At 34.4% G+C, this 14346-nt stretch overlaps 1 protein-coding gene across 1 annotated transcript in view; it reads right to left on the bottom strand.

The window, feature by feature from the left end:
• LOC139432684 (protein PTHB1-like) overlaps positions 1 to 14346 on the bottom strand; it is a 31120-nt gene that overhangs the window by 6167 nt on the left and 10607 nt on the right. Inside the window, exons 6-7 of the mRNA XM_071201444.1 lie at positions 2455 to 2757; positions 2191 to 2389 (exon numbers count right to left, since the gene is read on the bottom strand). Coding sequence (XP_071057545.1) covers positions 2191 to 2389; positions 2455 to 2757 — 502 coding nt within the window. The remainder of the gene's footprint in view (positions 1 to 2190; positions 2390 to 2454; positions 2758 to 14346) is intronic.

The following is a 14346-nucleotide window of genomic DNA, read 5'->3' as shown; positions in this document are numbered from 1 at the left end:
GGGCAAGTCCTAAAATATTCCCGGGTTTGACAGTGGCGATATTATTAAACACCTTAGCATGTCTCATTCCAGGAGAACTGGTCCACAGTAGGCGAAGTCTCTCTTCAGCCCACAGTCCAATCCTATATTTGGCCATCGCAAATGACCGGCCCCACACACGCTTCAGCGCTACCCTCTCGTGCTAGCTCATTGCCAGTAATCCCAGAGTGACCCGGGACCCAGATCAGAGAAACTCTATTATCACAACTCAGTGTGTTTAATGTTCTCTTACAATCATTAACCAGAGCCAGCTCTTTGGTTTCCGTCGGTTGAATCTCAGCCGGCTTGGGCTTCTTAGCCACTTGCTCAGACGACGTCCCATCAGAGCGCACCCTCTTGTGCAAAGGCTTAGAGGTCTTTGCACCCTTTTCCGATGGAGTAATTAGTTTTTTAATCACCTGCTTGAGGGCGGACTCATAAGACACCCCGCTCCCCATAAGCTTACGTAGGTTCCTTCTAGCCTACCCTGGCAGCCGCAGGCGTTTTTGTTGAAGACTGAGACTGTCTAGTACCTTAACAGCCTCCTCTTCATCTCTCCCCCCTTCAGAGTGCAGAAGAACTTGCTCCTATTCCAGAGAGAGAGAACTTGACTTGGGCGCGGACGGTCCAGCTACCACAAGTTTAGATTATGATGGAGGACTATCCTTCATCCTTTTAATTTCCCCTCGTCTAGGGTTTCGTTGTTACTGGGCGTCTCTATAGTAATCCCACGAGTAGGGTAGAAAGGGTAGTTCATCGAGGCAGTTCTCCCATACCCCAATAAGCCTATTGAAACTGAAGGTCGGTAGGTCTCCAGAGTCCGCTTATTAGCAGCCATCACTTCCCAGATGACTAGACCGTCAGGTGACAGCTTGGGGTTTTTAATGAGGTTGTCTCTTCTTGACCCAGGCAATTAAGCCAAGATCCGGCTGCACGGTATAACGGTTTCGATAATATCAGTCGTCCCAGGGCACGTTTTCTCCCGTGCAAGCTCTAAGCCATGCGACGACAGCCGGGCGGGACGCCTGTTTATCGACTGGCAAGTCTAGATCCGACACTTTTGGTATGGTACAGGGACACCTCGTGAAGGAGCAGTAAAAAAACTGCAGTGTCGGTCCTGATTCAGGTCATAAAACAAGAACCATGAGAACGGCAAAACAAGTAGGACAAGCCCAAGGTTTATAGAACATAAGGTTACCTAATTCCCTATGCCTCTGTAGTATCGATTATTACCCCGCAGATTGACGTCACTGGTTCGATACAGTCTGAGTAAAAGATAGCCTATACGTGCCTATACTGTGGTACAGTCTATATAAAATATTTAAACCTCGCATCGTGTTGTGTTGTTCATAGAACCAGCTACGTCACTGACCCACCTTGCCTCTCAGAGGAGGAGAATCGGTATTGGGTAACCTTATGTTCTATAGACCTTGGGACAAGCCTACCTAGGATTCGCCGCACCCTCACCCCCTCTATGATGATACACGATTACTACATTATAATAGCCATTAATATCTTACTTTTAACCCACAGCCGCAGCCGCAGGCGTTTTTTTTATTCAACTTTAAAATGCAATACCTATGAAAGGAAGCAACTTAGCATATAGATAAATCATGTTCATTTGCCATAGCTTGGTCACTTGGACGCTATAAGTTATACAGTACGCATCATATGTAACCCCCATGTCTTATTTAAAAGCTGTTGGAGATATCGTTATAAGCCGATATATATAAGCACGTCAATTTTTATTTTTTGTTAACCCAATTAATTTTGCATTGTCAGGAAAACGGGCCAACTTTATTTTTTAAACGTAACACCCTATATATTATACTCCGCATTTTCCAATAAAGCTAAAAGATACGAATCCAATGATACCTCCCAATCAAATATTGGTTAATTAGTTTTTATGGTATCAATTAATAAAAAAACGAAAAAACTGCGCAGAAAAAATAATTAACCAATATTTGTTTGCGAAGTATCATTGGATTCGTATTTTTTAGCTCAATCAGAAAATATGATATATAGGACGTTCCATTAAAAAACAAAGTTGACCCATTTTCCAGAAAAACTAAAAGTGACAAACAATTTTTTATGCAAAACTTTTTCAAATTAGCGTGTTACTTATGACGCGTACTGTATATTTAATAATTTTGTAATAATTAGAATGTATACCATGTGTCATTTCTTTTTCGGTATTTGATCTTCTTTTACTAACTCGATCCAAAACTTGGCTAAAATGTTTTTCTAATTTATTAATATCTTTAACTTCTTCGAATGATGTATGTGGTGCTCTATGTTTATCTTTTTCAGATTTAGACAAAACTGTTCTTATCAAGTAACATAAAGTAGTATCGACAACATCTTCCCAATTCTGTTAAAAAAATTACAAAAGTATATATTACAAGATTTATTTTGCAATTAATGTTTCTAACTTGCCTGATTCTCTATGTCAAAAACGTAAGTGCATAAAGCAGCATCAATAACATTTGCGTTGTTGTTGTTATCTAATAATTTTATTAAAGTACTTATTAGTTGTAATGCACTAGATAATTTTATTTGAGCCTTCAATAGTAAATCTTTTCGTTCGGTTAAATTCTCGACAACTCTCATGATGTCTTCAAAAGTATCGTGCAGTACAATGTCTAAATTAGCTAACGAAGTAGGATTTTTCTGGTTATATTTTACTACTAATCGTTTTTGAATGAGTCGAAATTGACTTGATAAAATTTGCAATTCACTCTAAAAATAAAATGGTTAAATAAACATTTACGAATTTAAAAATACATTATTTATATTATAAATACATATAGGTATATTAAATATATTATTAGGGCATCAAAGCGTTAAGATTACATTACATGAAAACTGTCAAAAAGTAAAGCAATTAATAGTATATTAAAAAACAAGTTTCGTAAGACACGTTTGAAATGCACGAATTCAAGTTGAAAAACGAGTGGCGAAGCCATGAGTTTTTTTAATGAATGAGTGCTTTAAGTCTTATGAAACGTGTTTTTTATGCTATTTTTTGTAACTCGCGTTTTTATCCTTTTTTTTCTCAAAAATAAAATAAATTTTGACAATGTAGGGAAATAGGTATGTAGCAGTTGGTAACACCGTAATACTTGAAAATAGAAATTTGAATTGACAATTAGAAACTGTCAAAACACAAAATGTATTCCCTGACAACAATGTTTCATGTACACCTCCCAAAATAAGAGAAATTGCTCAGAGTTCAATGTCCTTGTTGCGGAGTGCGCTTTAGGTTAATTGAAATAAATAAGTCCAGGAGAAACTTAAGATGTAACAAAAACGTTTTTATTCTTTAATAACAACTTTTACTAGTTTACTAATACAACTCAACGAACTCAACACGCGGTCACTTACACACACAAGGTTCACGATTGCCAACCTCGTCTCTTACAAGAAACCTATTTCAACACCCTCCCTCAATCAGAACCTTGTTGCAAAAAAAAATAAAAAAATCAGTTTAACATTTCGTCTCTTAACTGCTTAAATCTAATGCCGTTCAATGGTTTAGTAAATATATCGGCTAATTGTTTACCACTATCAATATACTCGATTTCAATCAACTGTGTTTTGATTTTATCTTTTATAAAATGATATTTAATATCTAAATGTTTCATTCTTTTCATCTGTTCATGAGATTTTATTGTACGTATAGCTGATTGGTTGTCTTCGTAAATCACCACCTTTGAATCTTGCCTGTCTGTTAATTCATCTAATAATTTTTTAAACCAACAAGCTTCACTTATTCCTAAGCATAACGACACATACTCGGCTTCAGTTGTTGACAAAGCCACAACATTTTTTCTCCATCTTTTTCTCATCCAACATCGTTCTTGTTGCTTCCATAATTGTTCCAAACTCTCTTTCTGCCCTTCCATTTTGTTGAAGGGTATAAGGTACAGTGAGCTGATGTATGATTCCATATTCTTTTAATAGATTTCTTACTGAAACGTTTACAAATTCTTTTCCGTTATCACTTCTAACGATTTTTATGTCCCTTCCAATTTGGTTCTTTAACTCAATTATGAACTCTTTCAATTTTTATACACCTCATCTTTACTTTTTAAGAAATAAAGAGTCTTATAATTAGAACAATCATCCTTTAATAGAAACATATATTTTGAACCACCAAGTGATAACTCCTCCATTGGACCACACAAATCCATATGAATAATTTCACCTATCTTGTCTGATCTCGATAAGCTCATTTTAAAAGTTTCTCTATGTTGTTTTCCTTGCACACATGAACTGCAAAACTTTGAGGTTTCTTTTACCACAATATTGTTCTGCTCTAAAACCCTTTCAATTTGTTTAAAGTTTTGATGAGCCATCAGTTTAAATTATGTTCTTCTTTTGCCAATAAACAACTATCTTTCTCCAATAAATTTATCAAATTTATCTATCTTGAAAATCATTTTAAACAGCTTGCCGCTTCGTTTAGCAATTGCACATGTGTTTCCATTCTTCAATATTAACTCTGCCTTGTTAGAGTCTGACCGTAGAGTAATTCCCTTATCTAACGCACTTCCTTGTGAGAATAAGTTAATCTTCAAATCAGGAACATATAACACATCTTGAAGTGTAACTGGTTGAAAGCTTTTTCCATTATAGGCTAACATACTCACAGTTCCCATTCCAGTACTCTTCATTGTTGTCCCATCACCAATTTTTATTATTTTGTGAGTTTGTAATGATACATATCGATCAAACAAATCCAACTTATTACACATATGGTGTGACGCTCCACTGTCTAAGTACCAATCAGTGTTTATTAATGCTTCGGCTTCGGGCAATGCAATCAACGCTAAACCGTCTTGTTTCTCACCTTGTTTTTGTTTTCTTTCATTGTTTTCACTCTCTCTTTTTCGTCTTTGGTAACAATCTTTCATTCTGTGCCCTTTTTTCTTGCAATTGCCCTCCTACATTGAGCCTTTAGGTGCCCTTCTTTACCACAGGTAAAACATTTCTTTCCTTCTTTCTTTGCTACTAAAGCTACAGTTATCTTCTCTTCCTACTCTTTGTTCTTCTGTTAGTAGTCTAGATATTAAATTATTTAAATTCTGTTCATCACTTGGTACACTTTCCCATGCTGTTATAAAATGTTTGAACTTTTCTGGCAATGCCATTATTACCTTCGTCATTAACATCTCTTCTGGAACCTCTTCTCCTTGCTGTTTCATTTTCGCACATAGGTTAGTAACTTTTGTTACAAAGTCATTTATATTTCCTTCTTCAAATTTTAAATTATAAAACTGCTCAGTTAACAAATGCAAACCAATTATTGATTTTCTGTCATAGATTTCTTCTAGTTTTTTCCACATCTCGCATGCGGTCGAACATTGCATAATGTACGAAAGTAGAGTTTCCTCCATACGAGTCACCAAAACCTCCTGTGCTTTTGCATCATTCAGTTGTCATGCAGCCAACTTTTTATCGTCCTCCGGCTTCTTTTCGGTTCCACTTACGATATCAAATAACCCTTTCGCCATTAAAACAACTTTTATTTGAAATTTCCATACATTCCAGTTTTTATCGTTTAATTTATTCAACGACACAACGACACCCTGAGATGACTCCATGTTTTTAATTTTTTCTTCTTTCCTTTTATTTAAAATACGCTAACCCAACGTTGTTATTCTTTCTAACCATTCCTAACCTCACTTCTCAAAAAAAAACTCGTCCAACACGTCTTCTAACCTCTCAATTTCTCCCGTCCACCTGGGCCCATAACCTGTTGCGGAGTGCGCTTTAGGTTAATTGAAATAAATAAGGCCAGGAGAAACTTAAGATGTAACAAAAACGTTTTTATTCTTTAATAACAACATTTACTAGTTTACTAATACAACTCAACGAACTCAACACGCGGTCACTTACACACACAAGGTTCACGATTGCCAACCTCGTCTCTTACAAAAAACCTATTTCAACAGTCCTCATCATTGTGGACCTTCTATTCGATGCTAAGAACGTGTTTAAACATCCATAGACAAAAATTATCACATTGACAACTAGAAAAATTAATGACCCAATGTCACCAACTTGAACTGGTTCCATAAAATGTTACTAAAATCTCATTACAGCATCGGATGCTGTAAGGAGTCTCATTACAGCACCCGTTTGAGTACTGTTACGGAATGAAAACTTTAATTACGTACTGAATCGGTTTTTTTCAAACAAAGTAATACATCCTGAGAAATACTTTCAATCATGAGTTGACGTATTCCTTACATTAGGTTTGATGTTTCTACATCGGGTTTCTTGTATAGGTACATAACGGACAGAATTGAATGCGTATCACTGTGCCTCACAAACTCCGATAAAGGAAGAGGATTCATAGGTATGGTTAACTCCCTGCCTATAGCAAAACCTAAATTTGACTCATGGTACTGATACAAACACCTCCGATAATAATAGATCGAACAATACCTACAACGCAAATACTAATAGACATAAGAGCACTCACATACGCCAGCATAGGAATGGATCATAACCTTGTCTATCTTATTAGCACGACACCAAACCTGAGAAGGAAGTGAACGTGGAAGCAATCTGGCAAAGCATTCAAAAATATATATATGAGACAACACACGTCATCGTTACTTATGACGCGTACTGTATATGTCTATATTTGATTACAAATACTACGTTTTTATATTCTTTTGTAACTGTTAGGTTGTTGCCTTTTTTTCTTGTATTTTAGATTCTTTGATGTTGAAGTTTCTTCCTTGAGATTGCTATTTTATATGTTGTTGTTATAGGAGTTTTAGCGTATTTGTTACCAACTGAAAAAAGTCTATTCTATTTATGTGAAAGTGTTACTTGATAAGTTTATGGCTCTGCCATGAAAGATTGCCCGATATTCATTTTGGATTTCTCAGTTAAATTCGTGTTTTTGCTTTCTCTCAAATGTAAATTTGAAATCTCGTAACAACAGAAAGATTGCTTGAAAAGTTGTTTGTCTGAAAATTTGGCTCTTGGTCCGTCTGATGATAGCCTTAGACCCTTAGAAAGGGAGAGAGACCTGTGTCATTCGGTCAACTAACAAGGTGAATTTCTAAAGGCTCTACCTGCTAAAGTTTTATTCCGACTGATTTGAAATTCTCGGAAAATATTCTAAACATATTGTACTCTTGGATAAGAAATATTTAGAATAAATTTTAAATATTAAAATAGCCTTAGACCCTTAGAAAGGGAGAGAAACCTGTGTCGTTCGGTCAGCATAACAAGGTGAACTTCTAAAAGTTCTATCTCCTAGAGGTTTACTCCGATTCACTTGAAATTTTTGGAAAATATTCTAGACATATTGTACTACCAAAAAAAAAAAAAATAAATAGAATTGATTTTTTGAAATTTTCAAACCGTCGAGATGTACAGGATGGTTCAAATTCGATGTCCGAATAATTTTCGTTTTTTTAAATGGAAACAACCACTGATTATTCGCTTATTAAATTCGTTTTTTTTTTCTGATTACAAAAATATAGGGTTCGACAGGTCTATTTCTTATTCTTTTAGAATAAAGCTAAAAATAAACTTTGATGCCTCGCTTATGAAAATCAGAATGTAAATGACAGAGTTATAGCTTGCGACGTTCTTGTGTGACAACCTGTATATACAAGGTGTCTTTTCTTTGCTAAAATTACATTCAAAATAGATGTACATCATTGGAAATTAATGTACATCAATGGATTCAGAAAAACAATCTCTATCCAATAACTCGAAGAAAAATATACGGAGCAATTTAAAAAACAAAAGTTAATAATCGCTTAAAATTGAAGATGGCCTTGGGAAAAAAATATTTGTAGCATGAATCGTAGTATTTATAAAACCATTTCATTTGATACCTGGGTCATGAAAATCGGAATGTAAATAACGAGTATATAAGTATAGAGTATATAATACTCTATACTTACCTTTATAATTCTCGAACTTAACCTCGAAATTTAAAAAATACAATATTTTATGAGAGGGCTATGATAAATGAAGTGATCCCGTTGCTAAGATACCGGAATAATCAAAGTAAATTTAGTTAATTACTGTCAAACTTAATTTTGAATTTAGTGCTAACAATAAGTCGAATGTTACTTGATTTCTGGTAGTGCTTTAAAACATCAATAAATTGTATTGTTATTAATTACCATTTACTTGACATGGAGCGCTATGAAAATCATAAAAAATATGGCATGCCAGCACGTTACATTCATGCAAATGAAAATTTAAATCAAGCTGCTGAATTATACATAAAGAAGTAGAATGCAATATTTATAAGCAATAACATCTTATTAGTAGATTGTTCACTTCAGATATCCAGAAAGAGCGCAACCAAATCCAAATATTCTTGGTATTCTGTAACTGACATTTGAACCATGTACAAAATAATATTGAATTTAATTAGTGTATTATATGGTCTGATGAGCCATATTTTACCATCACAGAAATCTATAATCGTCACAATAATAGGCATTGGTATCAAGAAAACCAACATATTGTAATTGAGCGGGAGCGTTAAGACAAATTTGGAAACAACTTTGAACAATTCTTGTAACTTGGAGCCATATTTACATCATCTTTAGTTTTTAATTATTTTTCGTTACATTTTTTTAATAAGTCAATAAATAAATAAAAGTAATATAGTAAATAGTATATAGTAAAAGTATTATAGTGTTCAAATGTTCAAAATTCTTTGTTTATTCCGGTATCCTAGTATTTGTTACATTTCGAGGTTAACTATAAAGGATATTATATATCTTTGAAAAGCTTGAAGAAATTGTAGTTCAATAAAAAAATAAAATATAGGAAACTCACAAACCGTGATGATTAGAAAAACTATGTGCACCATTGGATTCTACGTGAAAAAATCTATTAGAACTCGTTTTTACTTTTTTACCAAGTTTCCGGATAGCCGAGATACAGGGGGTGTCTGAAAATCGTAAATTTTGAAACACTCCCTCCCTGTCCATCAAAAACGAAGAGGGCTATAAAAATTTGGTTTGCAGCATTGTAAGTTTCACTAAAAAGTAGCTCAGGTTCGCGAAAACTGAAACTTTCTATCATAACTGAGATACCCTGCAAATCCATCGAAATTTGGATACCCTGTACATTAACCTGAGTAGTATTCTGAGGAGTTCTGAGTAGTTAATTATGCATTTAAATAAATTAAACAGAAATTTTACAAAGAATAATAATGTAATTGTAAGAATTGATGGAAACAAAGACTACAGATGGATGACCAGTACAATAAAACAATTACAAGGACAACTTCACTATGCAACAAGGACATTGGAAGGAGGCAAATTTGAAGACTCCAAATTAAAAATTGGTGAGCGCCCATACCTTTATGGGGAAGAACCACATTAATATTGACTTTTCGTTGCGTATGCAAAATATGGTGAGATGTACTTATCCCCAACGTAGCAGAAAAACCAACATCAATCCATGAATTGTTTTATAACGATACACCAATTCACAATGATAATTCATATGGAGTAACCAACAAAAAAAAAAGCTTTGGGAATTACCAGAGGAAAATTCATTACATAGAATATTAACAAAATATTTGCGTGAAAAAAGAACCTGTGTATCTAAATTATAATAATGTAATGAAAATCAAACGATACAGTACATTTGATGATGTAGTGTAAGGACAAGCGAAGCATTAAACATAGGTGAGAGAATTTCGATAATAAATAGGAATAATGAGGTGTTATAAAACAAATGTTTTGTCGCTACTACAATCAACCTAGGTAGTACAATCCGCAAAATTCATTGTTGATTTTTTTTGTACAATTATGAATAAAATGATTCTACAGTAAACCCTCTATTTTCGACCACCTCTAAAAAACGGCCACGGCCACCCTTTGAAAAAATTTCCGCAAAAATTACCTGCACTTTTACCTCTCAATACCGGCCATAAATTGTTTTTAACAATAACCTTTGTTTTGTATAGAGGTTATAACCTGTCATTTATATTTAAAAAGCTAATCCCGGGTTGGATTTTGAGTTAGTCGACGCTCTACAGTGCCTACGTCTATCAACATGTCGCTAAAAAGGAAACATTTATCTCTTAAAGACGAAATTGATATTATTGCAGAAAGTGAAAAGTTCAGTAATAGTGCTAGAAAGTTGGTTGAAACATTTGGAGTTGGAAGGACACAAGTGAACGACATTTTAAAAAATTCCCACTTTAAAAAGCTGTTTGAAGAAAATTCCAATCTAGAGCAAAAGAGAAAATTTCCTAAAACCGAAGGACTGGCTATTGATCAAATACCGTATTTTCTCGAATGTAATCCGCACCTTTTTTACAAATTTTATGTGCTCTAAAATCAAATGCGGATTACAATCGGGTGCGGATTAGATTCGCAGTCGTATAGTTGTAATTTGGAAAATAGTGAAATAAAATCACATTATAACAATAAGACTTATTAAGGGTTTTAGAACGATATTTACATTTTTATGTGTCATTTTCTTCCCATACTACGTCATCTTCGGATTATACAAAACTTCTTAAATGATGTTATAATATTGTTTTCAGGGATCGTTTTCCCTCCTTTAATTGCTCCCGGTTTTGTTAATTCTCGAGTTTGTTAATATACATATACATACACAGGTTGTAGTATGGATGTTATTCCACCAGGTATTATTATTATGACAAGAAGTCTAAACCAAGGGCAATCGGTCTATGATTAATTAATATCCTTATTTAATAATCCTCCTGGTCTAAGACTCCATACTTGTCTTAATCATTCCATCATCAACTTTTCCATTATCCATCCTTTTTGTTGTGCCCTAACTAGGACGTCATTTAGGAAGTCTTTCAGATTTCAGAATGGTTTTTTTCTCAATATTAATAATGTCGGCAATTTTTCCCTATCACTTGTTACTGCTAGCATCAACGTTATGCGCAATTTTTCGGAACCACTCGTTTATAAAGAAATTTCCCACACACCTCTTCTTTCCAGTGTGTAATTGGGTGGCATATCCAGATATATTACCATTTCGTTGACATTTACAGTTTGAGACAAATTGAAATTTTCTTGAGAATCATTAGGAGCTTTTGGGAAATTGTAGTTCTGCGCCTCAACGATAACACCATTCGGCGCATAAATCCCACAGTACAACCTTAGCTAGTATTAAAAATTTTTTAGTCCCTCTTTTCGTTTTTCTTGAGAGAACTAGAAAACATTTCATGACATCATCTCTTCTTTGGCCCGGTAATTTTTTTGCACGATGCCTCACAGTCTGCAATAGCTACCTTGTCTTTCCGCAACAGCCGCAACGTTACTCTCATTAACAGCAAAAATTGTACCAGCTTTTCGGTTTCCTTAACGCTAACTTAATAACATCTCTTTAAACTTTGCTGTATAGAAGAACCTTTTAGATTTTTGCTACTTTTTTTTATAATTACGCTATTATATGTATAATTAAGCACACACCACGTTCGAGCTACTACGAGGGCAGTATATGAACGGAATTCGTGTTAGGCATTACTATTTATTTGTAAAATTCTATTTATTTTCCAATTTTTTCTGGCTTGGTAAATTTAAAGTCTAGTCTAATAAAAACTCGTCGTAAGCAAGGTTTCTTTAGGTACATCAGCGTCAGTCAACAGAAAAAATATATATTTATGGTTAACAACAAGCATCGCATTGTTTTGGTGTTGTCGAATTACTCAAAGAAAGATGCGGATTACATTCGCAAACTAAATTTTTTTACCACTATGCATTTTTAAAATCGGGGTGCGGATTAGATTCGAGTGCGGATAAGATTCGAGAAAATACGGTAGTTTACAATTGGTTCTGTAAAGCGAGAAATAGAAACATTACCATATCTGGTCCTTTATTAAAAGAAAAAGCAGTGGAAGCAGCCCAAAATTTGAAACTTTTGAGTTTTAAAGCTCCAAATGGATGGCTTGAAAAATTTTGTCGAAGGCATGAAATAAGCTTTAAAACCGTTTGCGGTGAATCAGCTGATGTCGACCTGATCAGTGCTAACCCTTCGAGTGGTTATGACGGATATATACGCATCTCAAAAGTATAGCTAGGTGGCTATGACGGATATATTCGCCATGAAGTTTTTAATGTAGCCTTTCATGGATATGTCGAATATGTTCGGCTGCGGTGCACTGTATGGTAGGGGTGTATCATAAGAATAGACCTGCGCAGTTTTTTTCCGCTTCTTGGTTTTGTTGTTAGACATTTTCATATACTTGTTTTGTCTTGTTGTACTAGCTTTCGAAGTGAGTGAAATTGCAAAAAATTCTAAAAATCATGTCAAGCTCCGAGGATGAAAGCGACATTGAAAATTTTACAGGTTCTGACGAATCAGAAGAAGAGTCTGATGGGCTGGACGACGAAGAAATGTCGTCTGAAATTAGTGTTGATTCGGAGGAAATGGAAATAAGTAACTATAATACGCCGTTAGATATGCCGTGGACAAATGATGGTATACCTCGTCCTCCATTTCCTTTTACATCAACAAGTGGTGTACAACTGCAACATCTAAACCGTGACAACATTGTAGAAATTTTTGAAACATTTTTTGATGATGCAATTATGGAAGTAGTAGTGCGCGAGACAAACAGGTATGCAGATCAGTATCTAGCCACTCATAATGTGAAAGAAAAAAGTAGAGTGAAAATGTGGAAAGAAACAGATATAGAAGAAATGAGAACTTTTTTAGGATTTTTGATTTTACAAAGTATCACTGTGAAACTTGAATACAAACTCTATTTCAGCCACCGTGAATCAATTGAAACACCTTTCTTTCTGCGTATTTTTACTGAAAAAAGATTTAATTTGTTATTGAAATTTTTACATTTTGTGGATAATTCTACCATAGATACTGCGCTACCACACCAAAAACTTGCAAAGTTAGCTCCTGTACTAGACCACCTAAAAGAAAAATTTATGACTGTATATATACCAGAATAAAACATTGCTATTGACGAATCACTAATAGGATGGAAAGGTCGATTAGGCTGGAAACAGTACATTCGAAGCAAGCGAAAACGATTTGGCATAAAGTTGTTTTCTCTCTGTGAAAGCTCCTCTGGTTGCTTATACAACTTTTTATTTTATACTGGTGCTAATACTGCATATGGCAACAAATACGCTAATGAACCCAAAACAAGTAGAGTGGTTCTTGAGTTGGCTGATCCTTTACTGGATAAAGGTCACTGCTTATTTTTAGACAACTACTACAGTAGTGTTGATCTAGTTGACAAATTAGTAAGAAGAAGAACTGATTGTATTGGCACTATGAGAATAAACAGAAAAGGGTTACCACAAGAAATGAAAACTAAGCTAAACAAGGGTGAAACTATTGCAATGTATAGAAGACAAATAATGGTACAAAAGTGGAGAGACAAGAAAGACGTTTTGATGATAAGCACTTTACATGATAACACGATGAGGACAGTTACGAAACGAAATACGGAAATACAAAAACCAAGTTGTGTACTTGATTACAACCAACAAATGGGAGGGGTTGATCTCTCTGACCAGTGCCTTCATTTCTACAGTACTACACGAACCAGAATTAGGAAATACTACATAAAAATATTTCAACATTTTCTAAGTATCACAACATTGAACAGTTTTCATATTTACAAGAAACTAGGGGGAAAAAAGAAAAGATTGGGTTTTCTACTTGAATTAGGAGAAAAAATAATTGAAAAATACGCCAAATTAGATAAAGTGTCTAGAAGAAGATCAAGAACTCCCAAAGTATCAAGATTTGTGGAAAGGCACTTTCCTGCCATTATACCACCTACTACAAAACAAAAACCTACTAAAAGGTAAAAATGTTGTAATTTCTAAATAAAATAATATTCTAAACTAATATTTTTAGATGCGTTGTGTGTGCAGAGAAAGGAAAACGGAAAGAAAGCAGATATTGGTGCAGAGAATGCTACACTGGTTTATGTCCACCTCCCTGTTTTGAGTTATATCACAAAAAAGTATAATTTTTAGTTTGATACAACACATTTATGTATGCTTTGTTTTATTTTTTATCTTTTTATGTATTTTATAAAAAAAAAATAAAAAAAATTAAAATTCCTTCTTGTGCGTCTATGACGTATATAGTCGCATGCGTTTTGCCACACACCGTGGCCAAGACGTATATATACGTTAGCGTAATATGGCCTACGGTTACGCCGAATATATTCGCAAGCGGTAAAAAACTGAGCCATCATGAAAGGGATTCCGAAATCTATAAGAGCCACTCGAAGGGAAACATCTCAGCATGGAAAACAAAGTTAAAATTGATATAGAGGAACTATTTACCAAAAGATGTGTACAATGC

The sequence above is a fragment of the Onthophagus taurus genome, chromosome 2 (genome assembly GCF_036711975.1).
Source record: "Onthophagus taurus isolate NC chromosome 2, IU_Otau_3.0, whole genome shotgun sequence".
NCBI lineage: Eukaryota > Metazoa > Arthropoda > Insecta > Coleoptera > Scarabaeidae > Onthophagus > Onthophagus taurus.
This window is presented reverse-complemented; position numbering and strand designations above follow the sequence as displayed.